Below are 24,013 nucleotides of genomic sequence, written 5' to 3' on the forward strand. Positions count from 1 at the left end.
GAGCTTTCCAGGGTGCAGACAGCAATCGCGGAGCACCATGGTGATTTAGAACACCAACTGAATTTATGAGAAATCTACAGACGCAAATAGACTAAAGGTGTAGTAAAATATAGAGCTATATGTGTATTTTGGACTTTTTTTCACCACAAGTCTGAAAGAAGACATGTTATTGAAAACAAACAGCCCCAAATCTCAAAAATGACCAGTAAAAAAAAAAAAACGATGTTTTTGCATGTGTCTCACCCATACACTGTAAAAAAAAAAAAGTCTCAAGTGTGGAGCGTTAGATAAACATCATACGATTAGTTTCGTCACCTCACTTAAGTGAAAAAAAGTTGCTAATCGACTGCATGATTCAATAATGACTTTATTAGAATTGCAATTATACTTTTTTTTTAAACCATTGCTTTAAATTGTGTTTTTGCCTATATTGGCGCGTTTGGCCCGAAAAATGAGTAAATCGTAACGCAGTAAACCCCTTTTACATTCAGCATCAGACGAGCATAGTAAATATAATGATTAGCATCTTGGTTTGTTCTAGGAGATAACATCGTCATCGAACCTGGTCTAACACTGAAAGACGTTAACGTTAGTACCAAACACTTCTTGCACTGCAACAACTGGCTAATCGAAAAACATAAGCTATATAAAATATCGATTATCGTGTGCTTTTTTGTTGTTGCTGGAAAACAGCAGCTCGCTATTCTTGGTCCTCGTTGAGAAGCATCACGACGCAATCATGAGTTATTTACTAAACTGAAAGATTATGATTTGAATTTGTGAGTGACAGACAAGTAGAAGGGTGGGGGCACACTGGGGGGCCAATCAGTTTTGCCCCCATGGCCCCTCCCCTGGCTACGCCACTGGGGCAGGGTGAAGTTAAACATGAAACGTGTGGTACAGTCAGTGGTGTTGAATATCGTTTGATGTTTATTTCAACCCTGTAAATGGTTTCTAACTGATGGTGAATGTCCATCCTGTTTTTACAACCATCCTCAGTAAAATCTTTTGTATCATTAATATGGCAAGAACCGAAATGTCTTTTTAGCTCAGTGATGTTATGATATATTTTTGTATTATTAGCATTATAATCATCAATCTCTTTTATCTTCTAACAGGTTGAGTAACACCAAAAAGCAGGCTGTCCATACGGTCATGGGCATCTGGATGGTGTCATTCATTCTGTCCACTTTGCCCGCTGTGGGCTGGCATGATACCACAGAGCGCTTTTACACCCACGATAACTGTCGCTTCATTGTGACTGAAATCGGCTTGGGCTTCGGTGTCTGCTTCCTGCTGCTGATCAGCGGGAGTGTGGTGATGGGTGTCATCTGTATTGGAATTGCTCTCTTCCAGACCTTTTCCATCCAGATGGGTCAAAACGTGGACAAGAACAAATTTAACGTGCCCACCATTGTAGTGGAGGATGCCCAGGGCAAGAGGCGTTCATCCATTGACGGCTCAGAGCCTGTTAAGACATCGCTGCAGATCACCTATCTGATCAGTGGAATAGTCTTCATATACGACTTTCTAACTGGATTCCCCATACTGGTGAGTGCTCGCTTTCATTTAAGAGAACAGAGTAAGGTGTTTATCTTTGCAAAGGAATATGACTTGTGAAGTTGCCTTGATTGACTTATGAAGGATACTGACTTTTTGAGTTCTATATATGAAAAGAGTGCTATTGATTGTAATGATCTAACAACATATGTGTCATTTAGAAAACTCAGTGCAATCTGTTTCAAACTCAGTCATAAAAGCCCCCTTTTTTAAGTTTCAACTGGTTTTGCAGACATGACAGAATAGGTAAACTGACACAAAACATACACTTGTATACAACATCAAAAGTGTGGTTTCCATTTTTATGGTTTGTTGTGATGTGTTCAGATTTTGCTTAAAAACACAGACAGGTCGTTTTTTGTAGGCGAATCCTGTTAAATCAAATATCTCGCTTGGCATTAAACTTTGAGCTTTAGAATTTATTTTACAGATATTATTTATACTCAAACAACAACATTACACACTAACTAAAGTTTAAAACACGGAATCACGAAGAAGAGGACCTTTAAGGGATGTAAACATCAACAACAAGACTGACTTGAGAGTCAGAATTATATCAGAAGCTGACTGAAGTGGTTCAAAAGGAGGCTTGGTAAACCTAGCACTGTAGATACGTCACAAGAAGGAACACAAGCAGGTTGTTAAATTCTCAGGCATCTCATCCCACACATGAAACAAGAAACAAGTGAATGCTTCTACACCTTCATACACCTGAAGCCTTCATGCATGGAGTTTGTATGTTTTTCTTGTGTTGGAATGGGTTTGCTATGCTATTTATTTATTCTTTTTATTTCATTGTTATCTGCAGTTATTTTCATGCATTCAATCCAGCCTTTTCACCAGCAGGTGTCTCCCTCATCTGCATTGTAATTAGGAATTTTTTAATCTGTAAATAGCCATCTTAGTATAAGCATGTAATTTGCATTTCCTGTAGGTGAATCAGTTTTCTTGGATGCACCAGTAATGTGGTTACTTTAAACCTTGCTGATAGACATAAACTGGTGACAAGAGACATCTTACTGAAATCTTTTACCTCTTTTTGCAAAGAAGACGTTTTAGTATGTTTTAAGGTGCAATGGGGAAAGCTCATTATTTCCTTCTGCAAAGTTAATTTTGGCAGAAAAGCCAGTCGTGAACTAATGGTGGAAGAATATATGTGGAAAGCCATTCAAAGTAGGAGAAGTTCTGTGGAGAGGTCTCTAAACTGTGCCCTACAGTATCATGGTTATTACATTGTTACAAATTAGGTGTGTGCTAAACGTAAGACAAAGTGCTCGAGAAAGATAGTGATCAAAATGAGGAGTTTACTGGATGACAATGGAGAATACAAACTATACACAACACCACATTAACTTCACAATAGGTTACAATAGACATTCACAATACTATCTCTGGTTAACATGCACATACAATCACGGACGAAGAAGAACTAAACAGACAGGGTATTTAAGCCACAGAAGGTATTGAGGGAACTGGAGACAGGTGGGGAATAACCAATTAACCAAAACAAGGAGGAAGGTGAACAAATAAGCGAACAGAAATTTCATAAACGTAACAGTTTGCCCTCTCCCGGAAAGGTGCGTCCTCGCACTGCAAGAGGAATACCAGTGGAGGGAGGGTGGGGGTTCTGGAGGCGGGTGAGGAGCAGACAAGGAGCAGGTGAAGAGGGAGCATGGAGGTAGGGACCAGGGCGGAGTGGATGGAGGGAGGAGCCAGGGAGGAGCCAGATGGTCCTCCAGAGACCAGCCAGGACGGAGATCCAGGGTGACGTCGACGATCCAGAGGGCCTAGGTGGAGCAGAAGGCTCAGGCGACCAAGGCGGAGGCGGGGTCCTGGAAGACCGCTGTGGAGCCGGAGTGACTGAGGATGGAGGTGGAACCAGAGGGAAGGAGGAGCCTGACAGAACCGCAGGGATGGAGTGACGAGGTGAGGCCAGAGCCATCGCGCCCAGATGGCGCGGACTGGGGATGAGCTGCGGGACAGACTGGCACCAGCAGAGATGACGTCGAGGAACTGACTGGTCTAGGAGGAGGAGAGAGAGGGAGGATGGGAGGAAACACAGGAGGATCAGGGCTGGACGGAACCAGCGGAAGTGGAGCAGGGGAACTGGCAGGTCAAGGAGGAGGTGGGAGAGGGAGGCTGGGAGGGAATACAGGAGACACAGAAAATTCAGAGCTGGGCGTAACCAGCTGAGACACAGGAAATTCAGGGCTGGGCGGAACCAGTGGAGAAACAGAAAATTCAGGGCTGGGCGGAACCAGTGGAGAAACAGAAAATTCAGGGCTGGGCGGAACCAGCGGAGAAACAGAAAATTCAGGGCTGGGCGGAACCAGCGGAAAGAGGGGATTCAGGAATTACCTCCATAGACCAGTCCATTAGATCCATAAGTTGCTCCATATTTCCCGAGACCGAATACAGCTCACCCTCAGTCGTGGAAGTGTGGGCAGGGCTTTCCTCCATGCCCTTGATCTCCACTAAGACTCCCACGACGCACGGTGTTGCAGGCTCACACACCAGCTCAGTCGCGCTCTCGAGGTCCTGCACCCTGGTGGTGATTGGCTCGGGCTCTGCGGCTGCGGTGGGCTCTGGCTCTGTGCAGCTTGATGGTGGCTGGTTGGTCTCTGGGTCGGGAGCGGGGCTGGAGATATCCTCTTCGGCGGTGCTGATGGTCCATGAAGATCCATTTTTCTCCAGCACTCACTCCACAAAAGCGGCGAAATCCTCTCGGGGACCATTCGCTGGTAAGCGTGCCTTACTCTGCTCGCTCAGGCCGTTGAAGAAAAAGTTGGAGAGCGAGCGGTCGGGGAAGTGGGTAAGGCACACCAGATCGAGAAGGTCCCTGGTATGGTCCTCCAGCGGATGGTCCAGTTGCTCCAGGCATAGGAGACAGACTGCTGGGATGGCCATTCCAGGAGAGGGGAAACAATAAAAAAACAAAAAGAAAGAAAAAACGCCGCTAAATAAACTATACTGTTTGGTCCGTGATTCTGTTACAAATTAGGTGTGTTCTAAACGTAAGACAAAGTGCTCGAGGAGGATAGTGATCAAAATGAGGAGTTGACTATACACAACACCACATTAACTTCACAATAGGTTACAATAGACATTCACAATACTATCTCTGGTTAACATGCACATACAATCACAGACAAAGAAGAACTAAACAGGGTATTTAAGCACACAGAAGGTAATGAGGGAACTGGAGACAGGTGGGGAATAACCAATTAACCAAAACAAGGAGGAAGGTGCCCAAATAAGTGAACAGAAAGTTCATAAACCTAACATACATAGGGGTGTATTTATATATCCTGGCTTGCACAAAAAGTTAATATTTAAAATCTTCAGAATGGCATACCATATGTGCTGGAGTGCCATTTCTTTAGTCTGATGAAGTAGTAAAAGCGTAAATACATCACCATATTGCTTTTTTAGATACATCAGTTGTGCATTCTTCATATATATCAAACTTAAGAGGTTGATTTATAATGGTGCCTTTTGAATTGAGGCCAAAGTCGAAGGCAATCCAATTCTGATATATTAGCAAATTTAGCATTTGAAGTTTTTTTTTTTTTAACTGTTAAGAATAAACTAGGACACACTTGATAAATAATTGACTGGTTAAAACTACTTTTTAGCTGGTGAAAATGCTAGTGTTTTAATAATTTTGGCCACCACTGTATATTATCAGAGGAAATGTGTTTCCATTTGAATTTGCTTCTGAACATAAATAATCGCAGTGCTTCATTATAGGTGGTGAGCTTTGCCAGCCTGAAATTCGACCGCTCCTACAGCTGGATGGTCCTGTGTGTCCTCTGGTGCTCCATAGCTCAATCAATCCTGCTCCCCATGTTCCTGTGGGCTTGTGACCGCTACAGGGCAGACGTCAAGATGGTCTGGGAGAAATGTGTGGCCATCATGTCCAATGATGAAGTGGACGAAGGTAAGGACCTCTGAGCTCCCTTAAGCATGTTTCAAAGAGAAAGCAATGCTATGTTCAAAACAACATAGTATTATATTACTTACATCCTGCAACACCAGTGTTTATTTTTAAATAATATATATGACAATACACAGTATACAGCAATACATATTTGTAAATTCTAGTATTAATTTGTTGTCACATAAATTCACTCAGCAAGATATTGGGAGATTACTATTTTGGAATAAAATGTAAAATTACAGAGAAAAGTAAACAAAAGTTAACAATGAAAAATACTATAAAGCATTTATTAATATTACTTAATGTTGATTACAGGATTTAATAATATATTATTATAATCAAACTTTGTATCTGTTAATGGTACTTTAACTTATGGACCTGTGCTAACATGGACAAACAACGAACAGCTAACACAAACAAAGATTAATAAATACTGTAACAAATGTATTGTTTGTTGTTAATTAATGCAATAAATATAGTTAACAAATGGAACCCTTATCATTGAACTCCCAGCCCTATGTTATCATTTTATTTTATCTATTATAAAGTAATATATTATAATGTTTATTTATTTATTTAACACATCCATTACTGCCGAGTTTGGGGGAGAAACTTGAATCAACTAGGTCAACCAATGATGATTCCAGTCATTGGATTTATCATGTGACCTTCATTTTGAGATTGATAAATATTATTTTAATCAAAGTATCTCAGTATCTCTATATCTCAGAGGTTTTGCTGCAAAGTTGCTCTACTCTCAAGTAAAGTGTCAGAGAGTTGCATGATGTCACTACTCCTTGGACATGTGACAAACGGCCCCCTCCGGATTTGCAGGACCAATGGCCAAAATACCGGCATTACAACAAGCATTGTTACTACAACAAAACTTGTAACTTTGTATCAGCCGCTGCTACCATCAAAAAAAAAGATCCAATATTACATTACTGTGATTTTACAAAAATAACAACAGTACTTTGACAGAAACAATGGTATTTTGGTTGCAATATATAGTAACATTGCCATTTTTATACTGTAGATAATATTAAAACGTAAAAACCAGTGTAAAAATATAATAAACAAGGGGTTTTCTGGATCAAAATAACCAGAGGTCACATGATAATTGTATAATTGATATGCTTCATCACAGACTATTAGTGAACTGAGGCTGTCAGTATGCATTGATGAATGTAGGTGTTAAGTGTGTGACTTCGCTGTTAGCGGTATTTCATTTCCCCTTCTGCTGTTCGGCACTTTCCCATATCTACGTTTGCAGTCATAAGGAATTTGTGCCAAAAATGGATTCTGTGATCTTAATTTTACCAGTGCTCTGCTTCTTTCCAGACGGTTTGCCTTGTGTAACTCAACTCAGTTGTATGTATAAGGGTTGCTTCTTGTACTTACGTCTCACTCAAACGCATGCTAAGCTGCCTGTGCTAATAGCTAATCTCATCTATCATCCTGCTGTATGTCCCCATTTTGCCTTACGATCAGCATTAAACGTTGCCCTACAACTGATTTTGTACTGAAAAAAAAAAATACAAAAAACAAAAAAACCCTCAAACAATCTTTTGCCCAAAAACATATTTTAGGGAATATGTTTAAATGACAGTTTATTCAAGCTGCAATCTATTAGCAAACAGAGACAGTCAGTCGAGACCCTTCAGTGGATCCTTATGATTTCACATGAAGCAGTTTTTTAGAACCCCAAATTCTAACGCAGCCACTTAAATTTATAAAATGGAATTATTATTATTATTATTTTTTTTTTTTTTTACCTATTCGTCTGTCTGTCTGTCTGTCTGTGTATTTTGAGCACACTGATTTTTAATCCTGATACATATATATGCTTTCTGCATTTGCAGAAAACAGCCAGGATGGAGGCATTCATCCGGACTTAATATTTGACAGACCGTTTGACTATAGCTCTGCTGCTGATATCATGACGGTAGACCGTATTGCCAAGTACGAATTCTCAACCTTAGAAAGGGGGGGCCCCCAGGGTTATCCATTGAGGGAGCTTCAGGAAGATAGAATGCACTATTTGCAGGTATATTTCCACTTTAATTTTGTTTATTTCTAAATAAAATGTGCATGCTGCAATGGCCCTCAACCTCAGTATTTTTTTTACAAAAAAAAAAAACATTACTTCTACTGGAATTTTAAATTCCTTTTGTGTGACCTATTAGATATTGAAATCGGAGACTTTTGTTTTGTGTGGATTATATATGTATATATCTTTTTTTTTCTTTTCTTTTTTTATATATATGATCTAACAAGCACTTTTCTTCACCCCAGTAGTATCTTGGTATTTTTTATGCAGTTTTTTCTACTGTTGCAGGGCTCATGTGACGAGTGCCACTGATGCTTTTTCAGATTATATTTTAAAGTTAAAAGCTTGAAGTCATTGCAAATGACTAGTCTGAACGAAAACCATCCTCAGTAACTAATCATGATGTAAAAATCCCCTTGATACTGATACTATGACATTCATTTTGTTAGTTGTATATTAGTTGTAGAGGCATAGCTGATGTGTGATCTGTGTTGGAGTTTATACCTTCATGGCAAAATCCAAATTTAGATTGATCTTTTGAATGTAAAAAGAATTAAGAAAATAAAAATAAATTGGATTTAATGAACCACTTCCACTAGGAAATAGTACTAAAAAAGCTTAAAAGGTGATTAAGAATTCACTTAACAAGCTGCCAGTAGGTTTTAGAGCTGTGCAATGCTTCACTTCAAACTTTTAACCTTTTTACATTCAAATAATTAACTTCACATACTGCCCATAAGCACTCAAATGTAACCTCCACATGTAACTTTCATTGACCTTTTACATATAATACATTTTTCTCTGTGTGTAAATAATTGACCAGCTATTAAAAATAAACCTGTCTGGAATGAAAATTTGGACTTGGAGGTTAAATGTGGAGAATATGCCATAAATGTGTATGCTGAACACTTCCCAAAGCTCTGTTAGGCAATCTGCAGTGCTTGACTGCTTTCCATTGCTGATTTTATTGCTATATACATTGCACGAAACAACTTTTGAAGTTCTCTTCAAAGTTTACTGAACATTGTGTGTGTTAGATTTTTTTCCAAAGACATTCTGCAAAAAAAAAAAAAAAAAAAAAAAAAAAAAAAAAAACACTGATGCGTATTGATAAAGAACTCGAAGCTGATGTGTCTGCTACAGAAGATTATTCACTTTTTAAAATACTATTTCTGTAGAAACAATGTTCTTTTTCAATTTCACCAGTGTTTTGCGTCATCATCATCACCAGTACTAGAATGCCACAATAACTGGGAAGTATAAGCTAATATTGTTTTTGCTGTCAAGCCATTCAGGTTTATATAATATTTAATGCTGTCAAACAATAATATTTAATCAATTGGCATTTAAAGCAAAATGTCACGCATTTATAAAGTAGTCATTATAATTTAAATCAGTTGAGTAACAAGTCTTAAATAAGGCCAAATCGTAAAAATGTTTAAGTTTTAACTTCAATCCTGTAGCATAATATAATATATAATTATGCTTGTGTATTAGTTGATCTATGGTTACAAAAACAGAATGCCATTGCTTAAATGATGCTTTGCTTCCCTCTACTGGCCAGAGTATAGTACACCTATCAGTCAGTCCTCATACTGCATATAGGGCTTCTCAAAGGCTGTCTCATTCCTGCATTAACCAATACAGTTGCTTTCATGCTAGGCTTGTGCTGTATGCTTTGGATAGTGTACTTTAAGTTATTTTAAATACTAAAAACTCATTTTATGTCTTTCCTGTGTAGTTCTCAGAACAATGTGGAATGTGAGTATCTGTTTGTAGAATGAGTGATTTTAAACTAAGCAAAATGATATTAACTTCATTTTACCCCTATTAAAAAGCAGATATATGAATATTTAATACTTTAAAGTGAAAATAGGCCTGTGTTGCCATTATAGTTCAAAAGATTCCATTGATTCTGGAATTATAAAAGATGCAAAAGCTTTGAGGTTCTTAGTTTGAGACGGAATTTAGCTTTTAGAAATGTCCTGGTTCACTTGTCTGTGTGTTACTCCAGGTGCCCCCTACAAGAAGATACTCCCACGACGAAACCGACATGTGGACCACCGGTCAGATCCCGTCTTACCTGCATCGCTGGGGCTCCACAGAGGACATCATAGGCATCCCGCAATACAACTCGCCGCGCCACGAGAGACGTCGGAGCAGCCCAGCGCCTTACCACGAGGAGAGCCACCCACACCGCAAAAGGAGGCGGTCAGAGGACATGCATTTGCTCAAGCAGATTCCACGAGTCGAGCGTTATGAGGATGATTTCAAGTGCTTTAGCCGCGATGAAGTGATTAACTTCATTGACGAGACGCCACTGGCTAGTCCAATGAGAAGCCCGCGGCGAGCCTCTGCGATCTCTCTGGTTCCAGAGACCTTTGAGCAGCACGTTGTTTTGTTGCCACATTTCCCGCTCACGCATTTTGAGCGCGAGCCCCAAGCATTGAGACGCTGCTCTGAGCACAGCAAAGCAGTCACGCCAGGCGAGATCCCTCAGGATCTGCAGAGAAAGGCGAGGGACGGTAGTGTTGGCGAAGGCTCAGGCATCAAGGGACACTCTGAGCACAAGCGTGCATCAGTGCTTGTTCCATTGGGACCAGGTGCACGGACAGGGGAGCAGTCTTCTTTAAGTGTTAGGAAAGGACAGGTAGATGCATCTGCTTGGGTGGACCAGAGGCACCTGCCAAAAGGGGAAAGCAAAGAAAGCTCTAATAGTTTTATAAGCTCACAATCTGCATCGTCAGGCTATATGACATCCATGGGATCCACAAACTAAGCGACAGTTTTATGAGTATTTTCAAGTAGTCCCTGATATGCTTATTAGTGTTAAAACTTTGACTAAGTGGAATGTTTTTGTTAACTAGGAACTGTGATTTTTTTTGAAGTGTGATGGATTGGAAATGGCATAACGACACCATCGTTGGTTTTTTATGTGTTGCTGAAACCAGGCCGGATTCACGGGGTTAGAGGGCCTTCAAGGCAAGGGAAGCTGAGCAGCAAGTAAGTGTCCTGAACTCAACACTTATGGTTTAAAATGAGCACTAGGCCTTCTGCTCATAAACGTGAGCATTTTACTGAGGCCCATGATAGAGTTCAGCTTTTACGTTTCAGTGAGAATTTAGTGTTCTCGTCAAAATACTGCCTTTCTTGACTAAAGAATTAGGGGCCATTCAATTACTTTATGTGTGTGTGTGTATAGGGCTGGGAGTTCAAAAATACTTTTACAATTTACAACATACTTTTATGTTTAAATATGTCTTTGACGTTTAATATTAGCCAAACAAATGATATTTTTCCTTATTTTTTGGCCAAATTGCCCATGTCTGAAAGCGTGGAGGAAGAGGCAGCAATATAGGGGGATTAATATTTGACCAAACAGCTTATTTTGCAGATTTTTCAGTTAGTTTATTCCCTTCATTTAATAAAATTGCAAAAGTCATCTTGGTTTTGGAAAAGGTGAGTAGTAAGATTGACGTAAGAACATAAAATAACGTTTCTTTACAACATTTTAGCTCACAGAGCTTTAACTCTTTAAATGTGTTTTTGTTGTTTCTGATGATGTGGCATGTTCTTAATTTTTTTTTTTCAAGTAAACTGAAAATCTATTTTGTTATATCATTTGAATTCATATTTTTTGAAGCACAAGGTTCTCTTTGAAGATCCAGTCATGTTTGCCAGTAGGCTAAAATGTTTCTTTTCACAGATATGTTTTAAATGAGTTTGTGTTAAGTGCTTTGTGATGATTGAAAATGTATATCTGATGCATTGTTATTCTCATGATTACAGTCTTATTTGTCTGGTAGCCCGTAAAAAAAAATATGATATGAAAAGTAACAATATTTAAAAACACCCATAGACTGCAGTCAACATGGTCTTTTTACAAAATAAGTGACATAATCTTTTATCATGTGGAGAATAGGACCTTTTGAAAGCTGATGCAGTTTGATTTGTTACTGTAGGCATAACCACTGAATTGCAATTGGATATTTGCTGTATTATTTTATGTTGTATATGAACATATTTTATACATGTATCCCAAGACATCAGCTTTTTAAATGATTTGTTCTGGTTAATTTATATGTGTGTGTGTGTGTATATATATACTGTACATATATCTGTGCTTGCTGCCCGAAAGCACTTTTGTACATTTCATACAGCCAGATATTGGTGTTGAAATATCAAATGGTGCTTGATACCTAGGCAGCTTCACATGGGATCCACTCTGACATTTTTCATATTTCATGTGGGAACCTGCAGATTGCCCCTTAGTGTAATACACAGTTAGGGCATCAACAAGAGTCTTCCTCCTCCTATACAGATGGTTGTACAAGGTTTTTTTTTACCCCTTAAACTGTTTCTCATTAGCTTTTGAAGATAGTCATGTTCTACATCGTAGTTGAGATGGCTTTAAAATGAATGCTTTAAAAAAAAATGGTACCCAATGGAATATACATTAACTAAGATCAACTTGAAATAGCCTAAACCTTGTTTTATATAACCACGTACATATGAGATATTACACATTTGTCTAGAATGATATGTAGCACTGAAACATAAGCCATTTTGATGCACACATTTGAGCCTATAAATTCATGGTGAGAACATGCTTATCACTATTGCAGTAGTGCAGTGGGTATTGTAAATCATTTAATTAGGAATGCAACCAGACCTGTTCGGTTTCATACAAGCTTATATTATAAAATGCAATTTAATGAAGCTTTAAAATTACTTTGTCTGTGTTGTGCCGATGCACTCATAGAAATGAGTGTGTTAAAATTTTCTAAGTGAACAAATTTAAACATTTTTATCTCTTTTTGATTACTGATGTTTTGTTGTTCAGATTATCTCTCTCTCTTTCAATGCAATGCAATTCAGTTCAAATGAGCATGACTGTGCTTAATGGTATAAATCTGTAGATTAACACAATTTTGCCAAACATTAAGCAATAAATATGCTATACACACACACACAAATTATATAACAAGCCCACACACAAACACACACACACACACACACACACACACACACCCACATCTGAGCTGAATACATTCTGGTTGCACGTGTACTTACAGTGTACCTACCAAAGAAAATTTAGTAATACCTGGTAAAATAAGTGGGGTTAGTTTAAGGGTAGGTTCTTCATCTGCAATTTATTTATTTATTTGTAACAGAGACTTTAAAATTGATTAGGTGCCAATTTGTTATTAACAGTTATATTTTCTTATGCTATAATAAGCCCTATGTGCCTTGTTTATCAAATCTTCAATGGCTTAATCAAATTCTCCATAGGCTGAAATCGTTAGACCCCAAAACAGGTGACATGATTAAAAATTGTGTTCCCCACAGTATAATATATAAACTAATCAATGATTAAAACAGGTTCATCCTCCAATATGGTCTTGCTAAGGCTGGGACGCTGTCATGCAAGATGAAATAAACTGAATCATTTCAGTGATGAAAGGTGAGTCACTTTATTAATTTCAAATGGATTTCTTTGCTACAACATTATATGCGTGGTTTTGTGATCATTATATTTTGTTTTTATAGTTGGATCTGCTGTGTATGTGTATTGACTGAGCGGGTGATGCATAAACTGCAAATACTTTTGTGAAAATCTCCATTCCAAGTCCTGAATCATTTTTTCTGATTTTGTCTTTTGTCCCGTCTGTCTTGAATATTGCAGAAAACAGAAAGGTTATGAAATTTTAAGTAGTATACAGATTTGCATTTTAATATGAATTTGTACAATCTGACAAAAATCAGATGCACCCCAAACCTAACACTCAGGGTGCCACAAGCACCAATTTGCAAAATCTTAAAATACTAACAAAAATTAATGAGAGTGTCTTGTCCTTGCTGTTGACATCAAAAATAATTTCTATATGTTACCCAGCCCCTAATTTTTTTTTTCTTGAGCATCGATGGCACAAAATCTCATCTCATTTGATGAAGGGCGATACTATTTTTCATTTTTGAGATTTAGTCAGTACAAATTGTTTTGTGGTTAGTGATCTAATTTTGTGTCTCTGAAAAATAGTGGTCTTGTGTATTATTGTTTTTGTCTCCCCCCCAGAATTGGCTCAGAAAGGCATGTGGCATCTTGTTACTAGTGTTATTAATTATAAATATAATACTTATGTGATTCATTAGGATTATTGTTCAGTATTTCTGTAAACTAGGCATTGTCTCGTTCATTAAAACCAGTAGGTTAATGAAAGTTAATTACATTTGCATTCATAGTGTTGCTATTATGAAATGTCTTCAGTTAAAATATGGTCAATTAAACATATAAATATTTTTCTTTGTTTAAGTCATAGAATAATTTGACCTTTCATTTGAATCTTTTTAGGGATTCTGCTTTGTCCATCATTGGCTATTCAATTATTCAAGTGAATTGTCAAAATAAAATTTTAAATAAAATATAAGATTAGTATAATCATCACAGGGGTTCCTTACCACAGATGACCCCACTGACCAATTTATTCCAGTAGGGGCAATCTTGCCACTGTTTAATATTTCACATTTTGTGTCATAACTAAATTAGCAAATGTTTCTATTTATTTCCTAAAATAATTGCTCAGATTAAATGTGATTAAAACAGATAAAACATCAATAGAAACCAAACATATTGCTATTTAACATTTTTGCTACATCATGAGAATCGTCGTCTTCAGCAACATGACCTTGAATTTTTTCACTTGTGAAGAATCATCGAAACCACTACAACTGCATTGTGGAGGGTTTTAGTTTAAGGTCTCCATTGGACTTGCTAACGCAGCAGAAACGTTGCTCAGCTGAGCTATGCGGTGTGTCCCGTGGTCCTAATTAAACCTTTGGTTGCTATACATCTCAAAGCATCGCTAGAAACCCGTTCGCCCAAACAATCTCATGTATAAGTACTCCAAATAAAAACAAAAACTTGTATTTCCTACTCAATGGGTAGGAATAGAGTTGTGGGGTAGATGCGTATCATATGCACGCCATCAAATTTCATATATTATGACTCAGACAGCGTATTATATGCACGCCAAATTAGATTTTTACGTATCAATAACACGATTTTTTTTTTTTTTATGTAGCATACTATTTATGCATTTTCTGTGTTGACACCTCCCACCACTCACCATAACGTCTTCAAACGCATACGATAAAATTATTTTACTGTTTGTTTGTTTTTTTCAGGCAACACTGCTTTTTCACGTCGATTGGACCGACCAAGTACAATTAAATATGTTCAGAAAATATATTATTATTATTATTATTATTATTATTATTATTATTATTATTATTATTATATTATTATTTTAAATGAATATCCCAAGCTATTCTTACCAAAAAGTATATGTGTGTTTGGAAACCGTTTATTTATTTATTTTATTTTATTTTTTTCAATGAGATCGATGTGTTGGATTTTGGAAAGTATGGTGGCCAACATTCAGCATTCACATTTTGAACAGCATACATTCGAGGGTAAGCGTGTCTTAAAAAGTTTACTTTTCATATAGAATGATTGTATAACATTACCATCCGGTGCATTCTAAATATTTAATTCCATTACAAAATAACAGACATTAAATTCGATCTCCGCAGCAACTGGCGTCTACATTTAGTCATACACACGTGTCCTGTTACGTAATAAGCAAATTCAATCCAACATTGTAATCTTTTATTATTAAAATAAACATTTGTCATCATTTATTACAAAATAGGATCTACATATACAGTGCATGAGAAGCAAAATTAGAGCTACTTCAAAAAGTCTAAGTGTTAAAACAGTGACATTTGAAATTCTTCAGATTTACCAAGGCCGCCAATAATTCTGTTTCAAGGCTTCAGAAAAATTGCAGCACTCGTCAGCCTTTGTATTTTTAAGACTGATGTGTGTAGTTTTGAGCTTCTTGGATTCACTTGTTCCAGCCTGTGTGTTAAATGATATTTTGTCCGTATCACAAATCTCAGTCCTCTTCGGCATATAGAAGAAATATCTGTCTGAAGTTTGCTGCAAGTTTGGATATGGAGCGTCTGTTTGAAGCGGAGCTTTGTTTGAATGACGAAGAGTACATGTTGAGCCAGGGATCCGGGCAGTGTCGCTCTCCGCGGTACTGAAATCAGGAACTAGGTTAGAACCGCTCCTAAGATGTGTCAGCATGGTGGAGCGGGAATCTCTGTCAGCATCCGATGCGAGATAATGACTGACAGTGGCCAGACAACTTCTGTAGCCAGCGTGATATTCAGCAGAGTCACAAACTGTGGGCATTCCTGGGTTTAGAGAAATCAATATTTATGTGTTGAAAATGTAACGAATAATAATTGTTAAAATCTTAATAAAACACAAACCTCTTTTGGTGTTTTGCAGATGCATCAGATGTTTTACCGTCAGCTCCAAAATATCAGCCTTTTCCAGTTTTCGCTTGCGGATCTGAATAATATAAAATATACCAGTTGGTTTTTGGACATATATCTGATGTAAGAATTTGAATACATTTTTAAATCTATTTAATTTTCTTACATTGTTCGAACAGACACTCTCCAGGAGACTTTTCAATTGATTCAAACATTTATTGATACGTGCTCTTCTTTTCTTCTCCATCAGTGGTTTGGACACCTAAAAGACAAAATTGTTTGTTTTATTTAAAATGCAATCAAAACACGCTGATAAAGAAGTTATATATATATATATATATATATATATATATATATTATTATTATTTGAAAAAAAAAATCGTTTAACTTGTAACTGTAATCACCTTTTTTAACGCTCTGAGTTTTCGCAGTTACTCTCTCTGATGCTGCAGCCATTGTCCTCAAATGCTCGCTTAGATACCCAGATGAATTTTCCAACTTCCTTGTGATAGACTGAAGGGATTTTCTCTAGTATCCTGCTTTATAAAGAGAGACTCACTTAACATTTCAATGCACTGCTCACATCATTGGCGCGCAAAAAGAGCATCCATTTAGTTTCTGCTAGACACCCAATCAGCATGAAGATGCTTTCCCGGCTGTGCTTTTGTTCTCAAAAAGGAGTTTAGGATTGCCCTTGGTTGCTACCCTCTTTTATAACTATGAGACTTCTAATTCACACAGTATGAAGAAAAATACAAAATAAAATAATAATAACAAATGTATTAGTTGGTCGTATATTTGCGTAATATCTACAGCGATATCGTTGACTTGATTGCAAACAAATGCACAGACACCATTTAACTGAACAGAGATGACATCACTCAATTCAGTGATGAACTGCCTTTAACTGTCATTTTGCATTATTGACACACTTTTCCTAATGAATGTTGTTCAGATGCTTTGACGCAATGTATTTTCTTTAAAGCGCTATATAAATAAAGGTGACTTGACTTGATTTAATAAGCAATTGTCTTTTGAAATAGCAAACTGTGGCTTTTCTAAACATGGGCTAACCCTTATGATCATATGATCTAATATTTTATCTCATATATTAGCCTATATTATATTTCATTTGCATTATTTAGATAGAAATGAACGAACAAGATCGTCGTGTGGGGTGAAAATGTAGCCTATAGAGAGTTCCATAGAAACACCGTAAAATGGAAAATGTTACAAATAACCAGTCGAGATGTAGAGGAATTAGCTCTGACTATTCATCCCTTTCTCTTCAAGTTTCACGCCATGTTGAGACAGGCAGCACCGTGGAAATCTTTTCCGTGTCTTCACAACGTGGCAATTTTCTGCCAATAAGGAAGGGGAATCACCTTTACTGAATTAAAACGTCAAGATTCTACAAATCAAAGCTACATTTTATAAAACCGCCAAAACGCTCTAGGATTCTTTGGTTGTCTGTGGAATACAGACGGTCATGCTACCAGTAAAGCTCTAAGTTTTAAGCTTGAAAACATACATGTTCTCAAAGAGAAGTAGAATTCTCACAGATGTTCCCTTCAAAGAGCGAAGCGAGGAGAATCAGTGGAACGCCTCCTGTCCGAGGGCCCTATCCGCCTGATTTTCCACACTTCTCCATCAATAGCCTGTCTTTGGGAATGTCATACAAGGACACCCCCCCCCCCCCTTACCCCTCCAAAAAAAAAAAAAAATACGTTAAGTCTCTATGGTTTCCACCAGGGAAAAATAAAGGGAAAACTACAGTTGCACATAAAAATGAACAGTTCGGGTCACATCATTCCACAGCATAGTTCATTTAAACTTTATTTTGTTCAAATATTGATAGTTTGAACAAAAACTTAATGCACATCGCATGTAGTATAATGCCATTTTTTTCTTTGATTAAAATTAAAATGTCCTGTTGCACATGCGCAGTAAAAAAAAGGGAATGACTTCAAAAGCGTGACACGCGACAGGACGAATGAATGCCCATTGATAGGTTTAAGACTTTTTTCGCTTAAGACTGCTTCACTATACAATAGCTTTATTTATACAGAGGGAACAAATGCCGTGACACCGGGATGGACTCACATTACCATTTCAGCAGCTCCGGTCAAGAGCCTTTAGAAAGCAATGAAGAACACTGCAGTTTATATATGTATAGCGAAGCGATTGATCTTTCAGGTCTATTGTATGTCTTCTAAAATAAGCTCTCTTTCAATGAACCAGTTCCTTTTTATGAAACAGTAATATTGCACCAAAACTTTGCAAAAAATGAACAGGGTTTACAAGATTACGTTAAATACTTTAGAGGGAAAGTGTTTTGCTATTTTAAGTTTATAGCAATTTCTGGTAGCCTATACGGTCCACCAAAAAAAGTCTGTACCGCAATGGTGTCGCTCTTAACATCATAATATTAGTAGATTTTCTGTTGTTCTTTAAGTTTTTCTTAACACGTCCGGCTAAAATACATGCCAGGTCACAGATGCATGTTTGTTATAGCATTTAATTCAATCGTTTGTAATCGCCAAAAAATTGGTTCGAAACGCCGCAGTTGTTTCTCTTTTCATAGCGTAAAATGGCACAAATCAGTATGAAATTGGAGCAAATCAGCTCTCTTTTGTAAAGCTGATTTACACGTCAGTCTCACGCACAGAAGTAACACCATTGTATTAGCAGTTAATTTTCAACAGCAAAACAATTTACTTAGTTAACTGTGCAAAAGTCTACAGTTATAGATCAGATTAAATGTATAGTGAATGCACAAACCTTAGATGGAAAAAATCACTGTATTGTCACTGATTTCACTGTTTCCTCCACCTTGATTGAAACAAGACGGGAACAATTTGTGCTCGAAATTGGCATAACAGACTGCAATAAAGGTTAAGCGAATGTTTATCAAAAGCTTGGAAGTGCTTTCACTTTTAACTCTGTAACTGATTAACCCCTATAACTGCCCTTTATCATGACTAGTTAGAAGATCCTGTAGTGATTGAAGTATTCTATGGCTTGTTAACAACAATTAGTGAAGTAATTATACAGTTACTGCAATAAACGTTCCTTCTTGAAAGGACTGTCATTCATTGTTAACATGTAAATACAAAAAGCATGGCGGTAAAAGAGACACACTTGATCTTCTTGAGCTCAAAATGACAGAGTTACCAACAATATAAACAAGTAAAAACTGTCATCAAAATTCAAATGACATTTGAGATAAACTTATTTATGCCGCCAGTAGCTATCAGTAAAGCCTTTACATTGTTTCTTATGCAGGGTTGGTTTTGTATTCTGAAAGATTGTTTTAGTGTTTCCTTTTAATGTTACATTTTTACAGTGAAAAAAATACTTGCAATATGTCCTGCAGGTGATGTACTACATGTGATCAGAGCAAATTTACCAAACATCAACTTTTCCGGATATTCAATAAGAATACAATTAAAATAAAAAAAATAAATTCAGCAAAGTATAATTCACAAGCCTTCGATTTAACGTTTATTCTGTAAACTGTTGTTGATCCACATACTGTACACTGCATTGTTTATTAAATAATAATAATTAGACTATTACAAATAGTTAAATGCCACGCGACTATTTTATTTAGCCTATTTATTTATTTATTTTTGCCTGAGCAAACGTATGTCATGAATTTCTATAGACTAGAGCGCAAGTCTTTGAGAAGTCTTTACTTTGAATTAGACGTGCAGGGTCTTGTGTTTGGCTGTGTGCACTAAGGTTACTCGCTATGGAAAGAAAACAGAAGGGCACATTTACATTGCTTTGGGTATTCTTAGGGGCTGAAATAAATTAGTGGATAATAACTTAAAACCCGGCGAAGGATGGAAGCTGTGTGAAGCCATTCATTCAGAAACGAAAGACAAAAGACCCCTCACATTGTTAAGCACCACATCTTGTCTATTGGGGTTCTTTGAGTTGCAAAGCATGTTATTTAGTCTCCAGGAAAAGCAACAAATCTGTACAAGAACGAAGACTTGTGAACACTGCTTTTAGTACAAATTTATCAGCGAATAAATATATATATATATATATATATATATATATATATATATATATATATAGTGAAATATTCTTCATCTGTCAAAGATAATTAATATATTTAAAATAATCCAAACATATTTTAACTTGATCTTTGTTCGGTTCAATGCAGAGTGGAATCGTTTAGGCTTCTCGAAAAATCAGATATGCGCTTGAGCAAACGAATCTATTTAACCCATAAGTGAGCTAAATATCATAATATCACTAAAGACAAAAAAACAACAACAACCAAAACAAACATTCTTTTGAATAAAGTTATCCATTAGGATACGGGTTAAGGTCAGGTAAGAATATTTCCAAACAGCTGTATATAAACGCAAAAGGACAAGACGTATCTGCAATGTCGTGAAGTGAGAACAATTTAACTAAATATTTGTGGACATTGCATGCCCTACGCCTACTCCTACCTTGTTGAACCCCGAATATTGTGTTAAGACCTAGTTAGAACGGCATAATAAACGAGCAAATCATGTTCATGTTATGTAAATCTATTTTTTTCAACAGATTATTTGGAGGGTTTTTTAGGAGTTAGTTTAGTTTAGGAGTGTGATTTAACTTCATAAAAAAAATAGTTAAACAAGCATGTTTAAACAAATTCGTTTTATTTTGTCTTATTTTGATTAGGCTTACTTCGCTTTTTAAGTACGTAGCATTAGAATGCTAGACAACACTGAACAACAAGACAACTCAAAAAGCCACACGAGTCGCGTGGGTGGCATGGAATTTCCCGCCAGGGAAAATTAGTATGAAACCTGCAATTTGTTGGTGTCAGCGCTCGGTGTGCTTGCTGCACCATATGCTACACTGCGACTTGCTATTGAAACCCTGGTTTCACGGTTCATCCTCCGGTTCCCGCGGCAAAGGTCTCAATGAGCGAACAAAGTGCCAATTTACCCCTCTAATAGGCATATCGTCATGGTGACTATCCCACTCGATCGTCTTCAATAAACTACTTTTGCAAACTGCACCATTTGTGGCTGCTTGTAAAAGCAAGATTTCAACTTCATATAGCCACTTTTGGTACGTGTTTATTTTTTATTTTTTAAAGATTGATCAGCTTCAATACTCGCACACAGCTGTTATAAAACATACAGACTTAAATACCTTATAGTAAACTGATTTATTATTATATTGTGTAATTTATTAAATGTATATTATGTTTATGTATATATTATCAATTATATATATATATATATATATATATATATATATATATATATATATATATATATATATATATATATATATATATATATATATATAAAGAAAATGGATTGGTTCAGTAGATATTAAAGTTTCTAAATGGAACTACAGATGCCAATATTGAAGCACAATGCACACACACACAAGGTCATCTTTTGAAAAACGTGAGCATGTTTACCAGAATCAGAAACCGAAAAGTGTAAGCTGTCTCTCTCGTTTATTTTTTATTTTATTTTATTTTATTTTATTTTATTTTAGTTTATTTGTTTGTAGTTTGGACGTAGGCTTTATTTTAAAAAAAAGAATTCTCACAGATGTTCCGTTCAAATAGCAGAGCGAGGAGAATCAGAGGAACGCCTCCTTGAGTGCCATATCCGCCTGATTTTCCACACTTTCCCATCAATAGAGTGGGTCCTTGAGAAAGTCTCTGACTTAGCGCTAGGCTGTGAGCAACACGCATTGAATGTAGGGCATAGTCTTTTACTACACTTTATACTTGCAGTTTTTTATAACTTACTCAACATTTAAGCTATGCATAATAATAAAGCTAATCATTTAATATAGCATATGTCGTATAGTTTAACGTCTGCCTTTATCTCCCAGATAAAAATCTCCTATCTCCTGCAAAAATGTGCATATTTTGGAGAAAACAGAATTCCATTTGAAAATTATACAATTATAGAAAATAAGAAAGATTGTGACGTTGACTTAAAACGCAGGACACGCGACATGGCATTAATAATAATTGGTAATAAATATGGTTTACAAGACCCTTTTTCTTCTTTCTAAATGTAATTGAATATTAAAGTAGCCCCTATAGTCTAATATTAAATATAACCCTACATTTTTCGAAATAAAATATACTGTAGGCATAGGCCTACTGATTTGTTTGTGCGTATTGATTATGTTGCTACAGGAAATCACTTTAGCAAGTAGGGTTAAATCTCAGAATAAATTGCGTGTAATGCGCCGAATAATTGTTTCAAAACGCTGCAGGGCTGTCCAGCAAAGTAGCGCGAAATCGGTATGAAATTGGAGCACAGAAGTTAGGTACATGGTGGATGGCTTCACTCCTTTGTGCTTTGTCGATGTTGTTTATCACGCTGTTTTCACGCTTAAATTTAACATGTTGCACCACATTAGCCCTTTAATTTAGCCACCACATTCACAGTTAGGTCCTAAATTGATGTCAGGCACACACAATTCAAATACATATAAAAAAATAGATAAAGGAAAAAAAAGAGAAGAAGTAGCTATATATATAAAGGTGTAGACATATGGGTGTGATATATATCTGTATAAATATATGGACACTCTATGTGCAACTTAAATTTGAATATTTAGCCTACTTTTTAGTCATCTTTACTATTTCTTTATATCTTTCTTTACTCTATTTTAAAAATATGAAGTAGTCGTAGGCCTACTGAACGAATGTAGCTTAAATGCAAAAGATAACGACCTGTCTTCGGAATTCTGAATGTCAGGGAACGGGTCAACCAAGAGCGAAACAAATCGGAGTACCGCCTTTACTATTCAGAGAAAAAAAAAAAAAACTTAATGAAAAAAATTGGCTTCCCGCTACGTTCAACAAAACACCCAACTTGATAGCAACTATATTTAACAACTACTAGGCTGAAACCAGCAATTTGACATATTTAATCTGTATCACTGTAAAATGCCACGCGTCCGTCCTGTTTGTATTGGGCTAATCAAACATGTTCTATAATGAATTTCTATAGGCTGCAAGTTATTCAAAAGGGTTTGTTTCAGGTGCACAATGCCATGTGTTTGGTTGTGTGGACTGAGATCTTGGTCTCAAAGAAAAAGAGAGGGACATTAACATTGCTTTAGGTTTTCTCAAGGGCTGAAATGAACTAGTGGAAAGTAACTTTAAAACTCCATGAAGGATGAACCCTTTGTAAAGCATTTCAATGAGAAACACAAGAGCTTAACAAAAGACGAGCCTCCTCATTGTGAAGCACTAAATCCTGTCTATGGATGCGCATTGAATTGCAAAACATCTGCCATTTACTGGTCAGAACTTGCGACTCATTTGTATAAGTATAAACGACTTGTGTACACTGCTTTTTTTTTTTAACCCAAAATAAGACAAGGAATCAAACGTGGTTTCATGTGTCCATGTTTCTCTGTGTTGTTATCTTTAATTTAAAATATGAAACTCTCTCTTTTGGAGGATACACAAACCATTCTTTCTCCAACAGCTACTGCTCTATTTTCGTCTCGATATTTTTAGTAGACCAAAAATATGTAAAATCACGTCAGATGGCTATAAATTAAGGGATCCAGAAATGTCTTAAGGGAATTGTATTTTAATGTATACAACAAATCAAAACACTTTTCAAAATGCACTATTAGCGGCCGTACTTCGTCAGCAGATTGTTATGGTTATGCTTCTGTGTTATATCCTAATTTTCTTTATAGCTCCAAAATGTGGGAAATCGGCACCAGCTTATCTGAAAAGATGGGGGCGGCCCGTTAATTTTCTTCGCTTCGTATTTTTGGCGCACAAAATATGCCTTCTGTTAAATGAATGAATGGGTTCGCTGATGCAAAAAAAAAAAAAAAAAAAAAAAGAGAGAGAGAGAGAGAGAGAGAGTTGGGATTTGGATGGGTTTTCATGTTTCAAAAATATATGAAACTCACTGTTCTAATTCGATTCTTAAAAAAATCTAACTACCTTTCTAATCTTTTTGTATTCTATGTTCTTTTCATTTATTATGCAGTTGACTCATTTATTACACACACACACACACACATTAGGGGTAAGCTGGACCACAGACAGAAGGCAAAAGGGCCAACAAGTGCTAAGCATCTCTAGGGGAACTCCT

General features: G+C 36.6%; 2 protein-coding genes across 3 annotated transcripts in view; one reads left to right on the top strand and one right to left on the bottom strand.

Moving 5' to 3' along the window:
- Positions 1-11,880, top strand: part of gpr153 (G protein-coupled receptor 153) — a 35,646-nt gene extending 23,766 nt beyond the window's left edge. Inside the window, exons 3-7 of one of the 2 annotated variants that reach the window (XM_026270629.1) lie at positions 1,119-1,551; positions 5,311-5,500; positions 6,842-6,871; positions 9,292-9,311; positions 9,565-11,880. In XM_026270629.1, coding sequence (XP_026126414.1) covers positions 1,119-1,551; positions 5,311-5,500; positions 6,842-6,871; positions 9,292-9,311; positions 9,565-10,329 — 1,438 coding nt within the window. In that variant the 3' untranslated portion in view covers positions 10,330-11,880. Of the gene's footprint in view, positions 1-1,118; positions 1,552-5,310; positions 5,501-6,841; positions 6,872-7,362; positions 7,548-9,291; positions 9,312-9,564 lie in introns of both variants that reach the window. The other variant, XM_026270628.1, reaches the window with a different exon arrangement.
- A 3,324-nt stretch (positions 11,881-15,204) lies between these two features.
- Positions 15,205-16,434, bottom strand: her3 (hairy-related 3). The gene is made up of 4 exons (XM_026268825.1): positions 16,304-16,434; positions 16,063-16,160; positions 15,891-15,972; positions 15,205-15,812 (listed from the first exon to the last, which is right to left on the bottom strand). The coding sequence occupies exons 1-4, from the start codon at positions 16,350-16,352 to the stop codon at positions 15,352-15,354; spliced, it is 690 nt and encodes a 229-aa protein (XP_026124610.1). The 5' UTR covers positions 16,353-16,434; the 3' UTR covers positions 15,205-15,351.
- Positions 16,435-24,013: the final 7,579 nt, after the last annotated feature.

The sequence above is a fragment of the Carassius auratus genome, chromosome 8 (assembly GCF_003368295.1).
Source record: "Carassius auratus strain Wakin chromosome 8, ASM336829v1, whole genome shotgun sequence".
NCBI classification, from domain to species: domain Eukaryota; kingdom Metazoa; phylum Chordata; class Actinopteri; order Cypriniformes; family Cyprinidae; genus Carassius; species Carassius auratus.

What these genes read in the sequence shown, in the direction of transcription:
- her3 (XM_026268825.1), bottom strand. Translation starts at nt 16,352, where the DNA reads ATGGCTGCAGCATCAGAGAGAGTAACTGCGAAAACTCAGAGCGTTAAA. An exon ending in AGAGTGTCTGTTCGAACAAT is followed by an intron (nt 15,973 to 16,062) that starts GTAAGAAAATTA and finishes TATATTATTCAG; the next exon opens with ATCCGCAAGCGAAAACTGGA. An exon ending in TCTGCAAAACACCAAAAGAG is followed by an intron (nt 15,813 to 15,890) that starts GTTTGTGTTTTA and finishes CTCTAAACCCAG; the next exon opens with GAATGCCCACAGTTTGTGAC.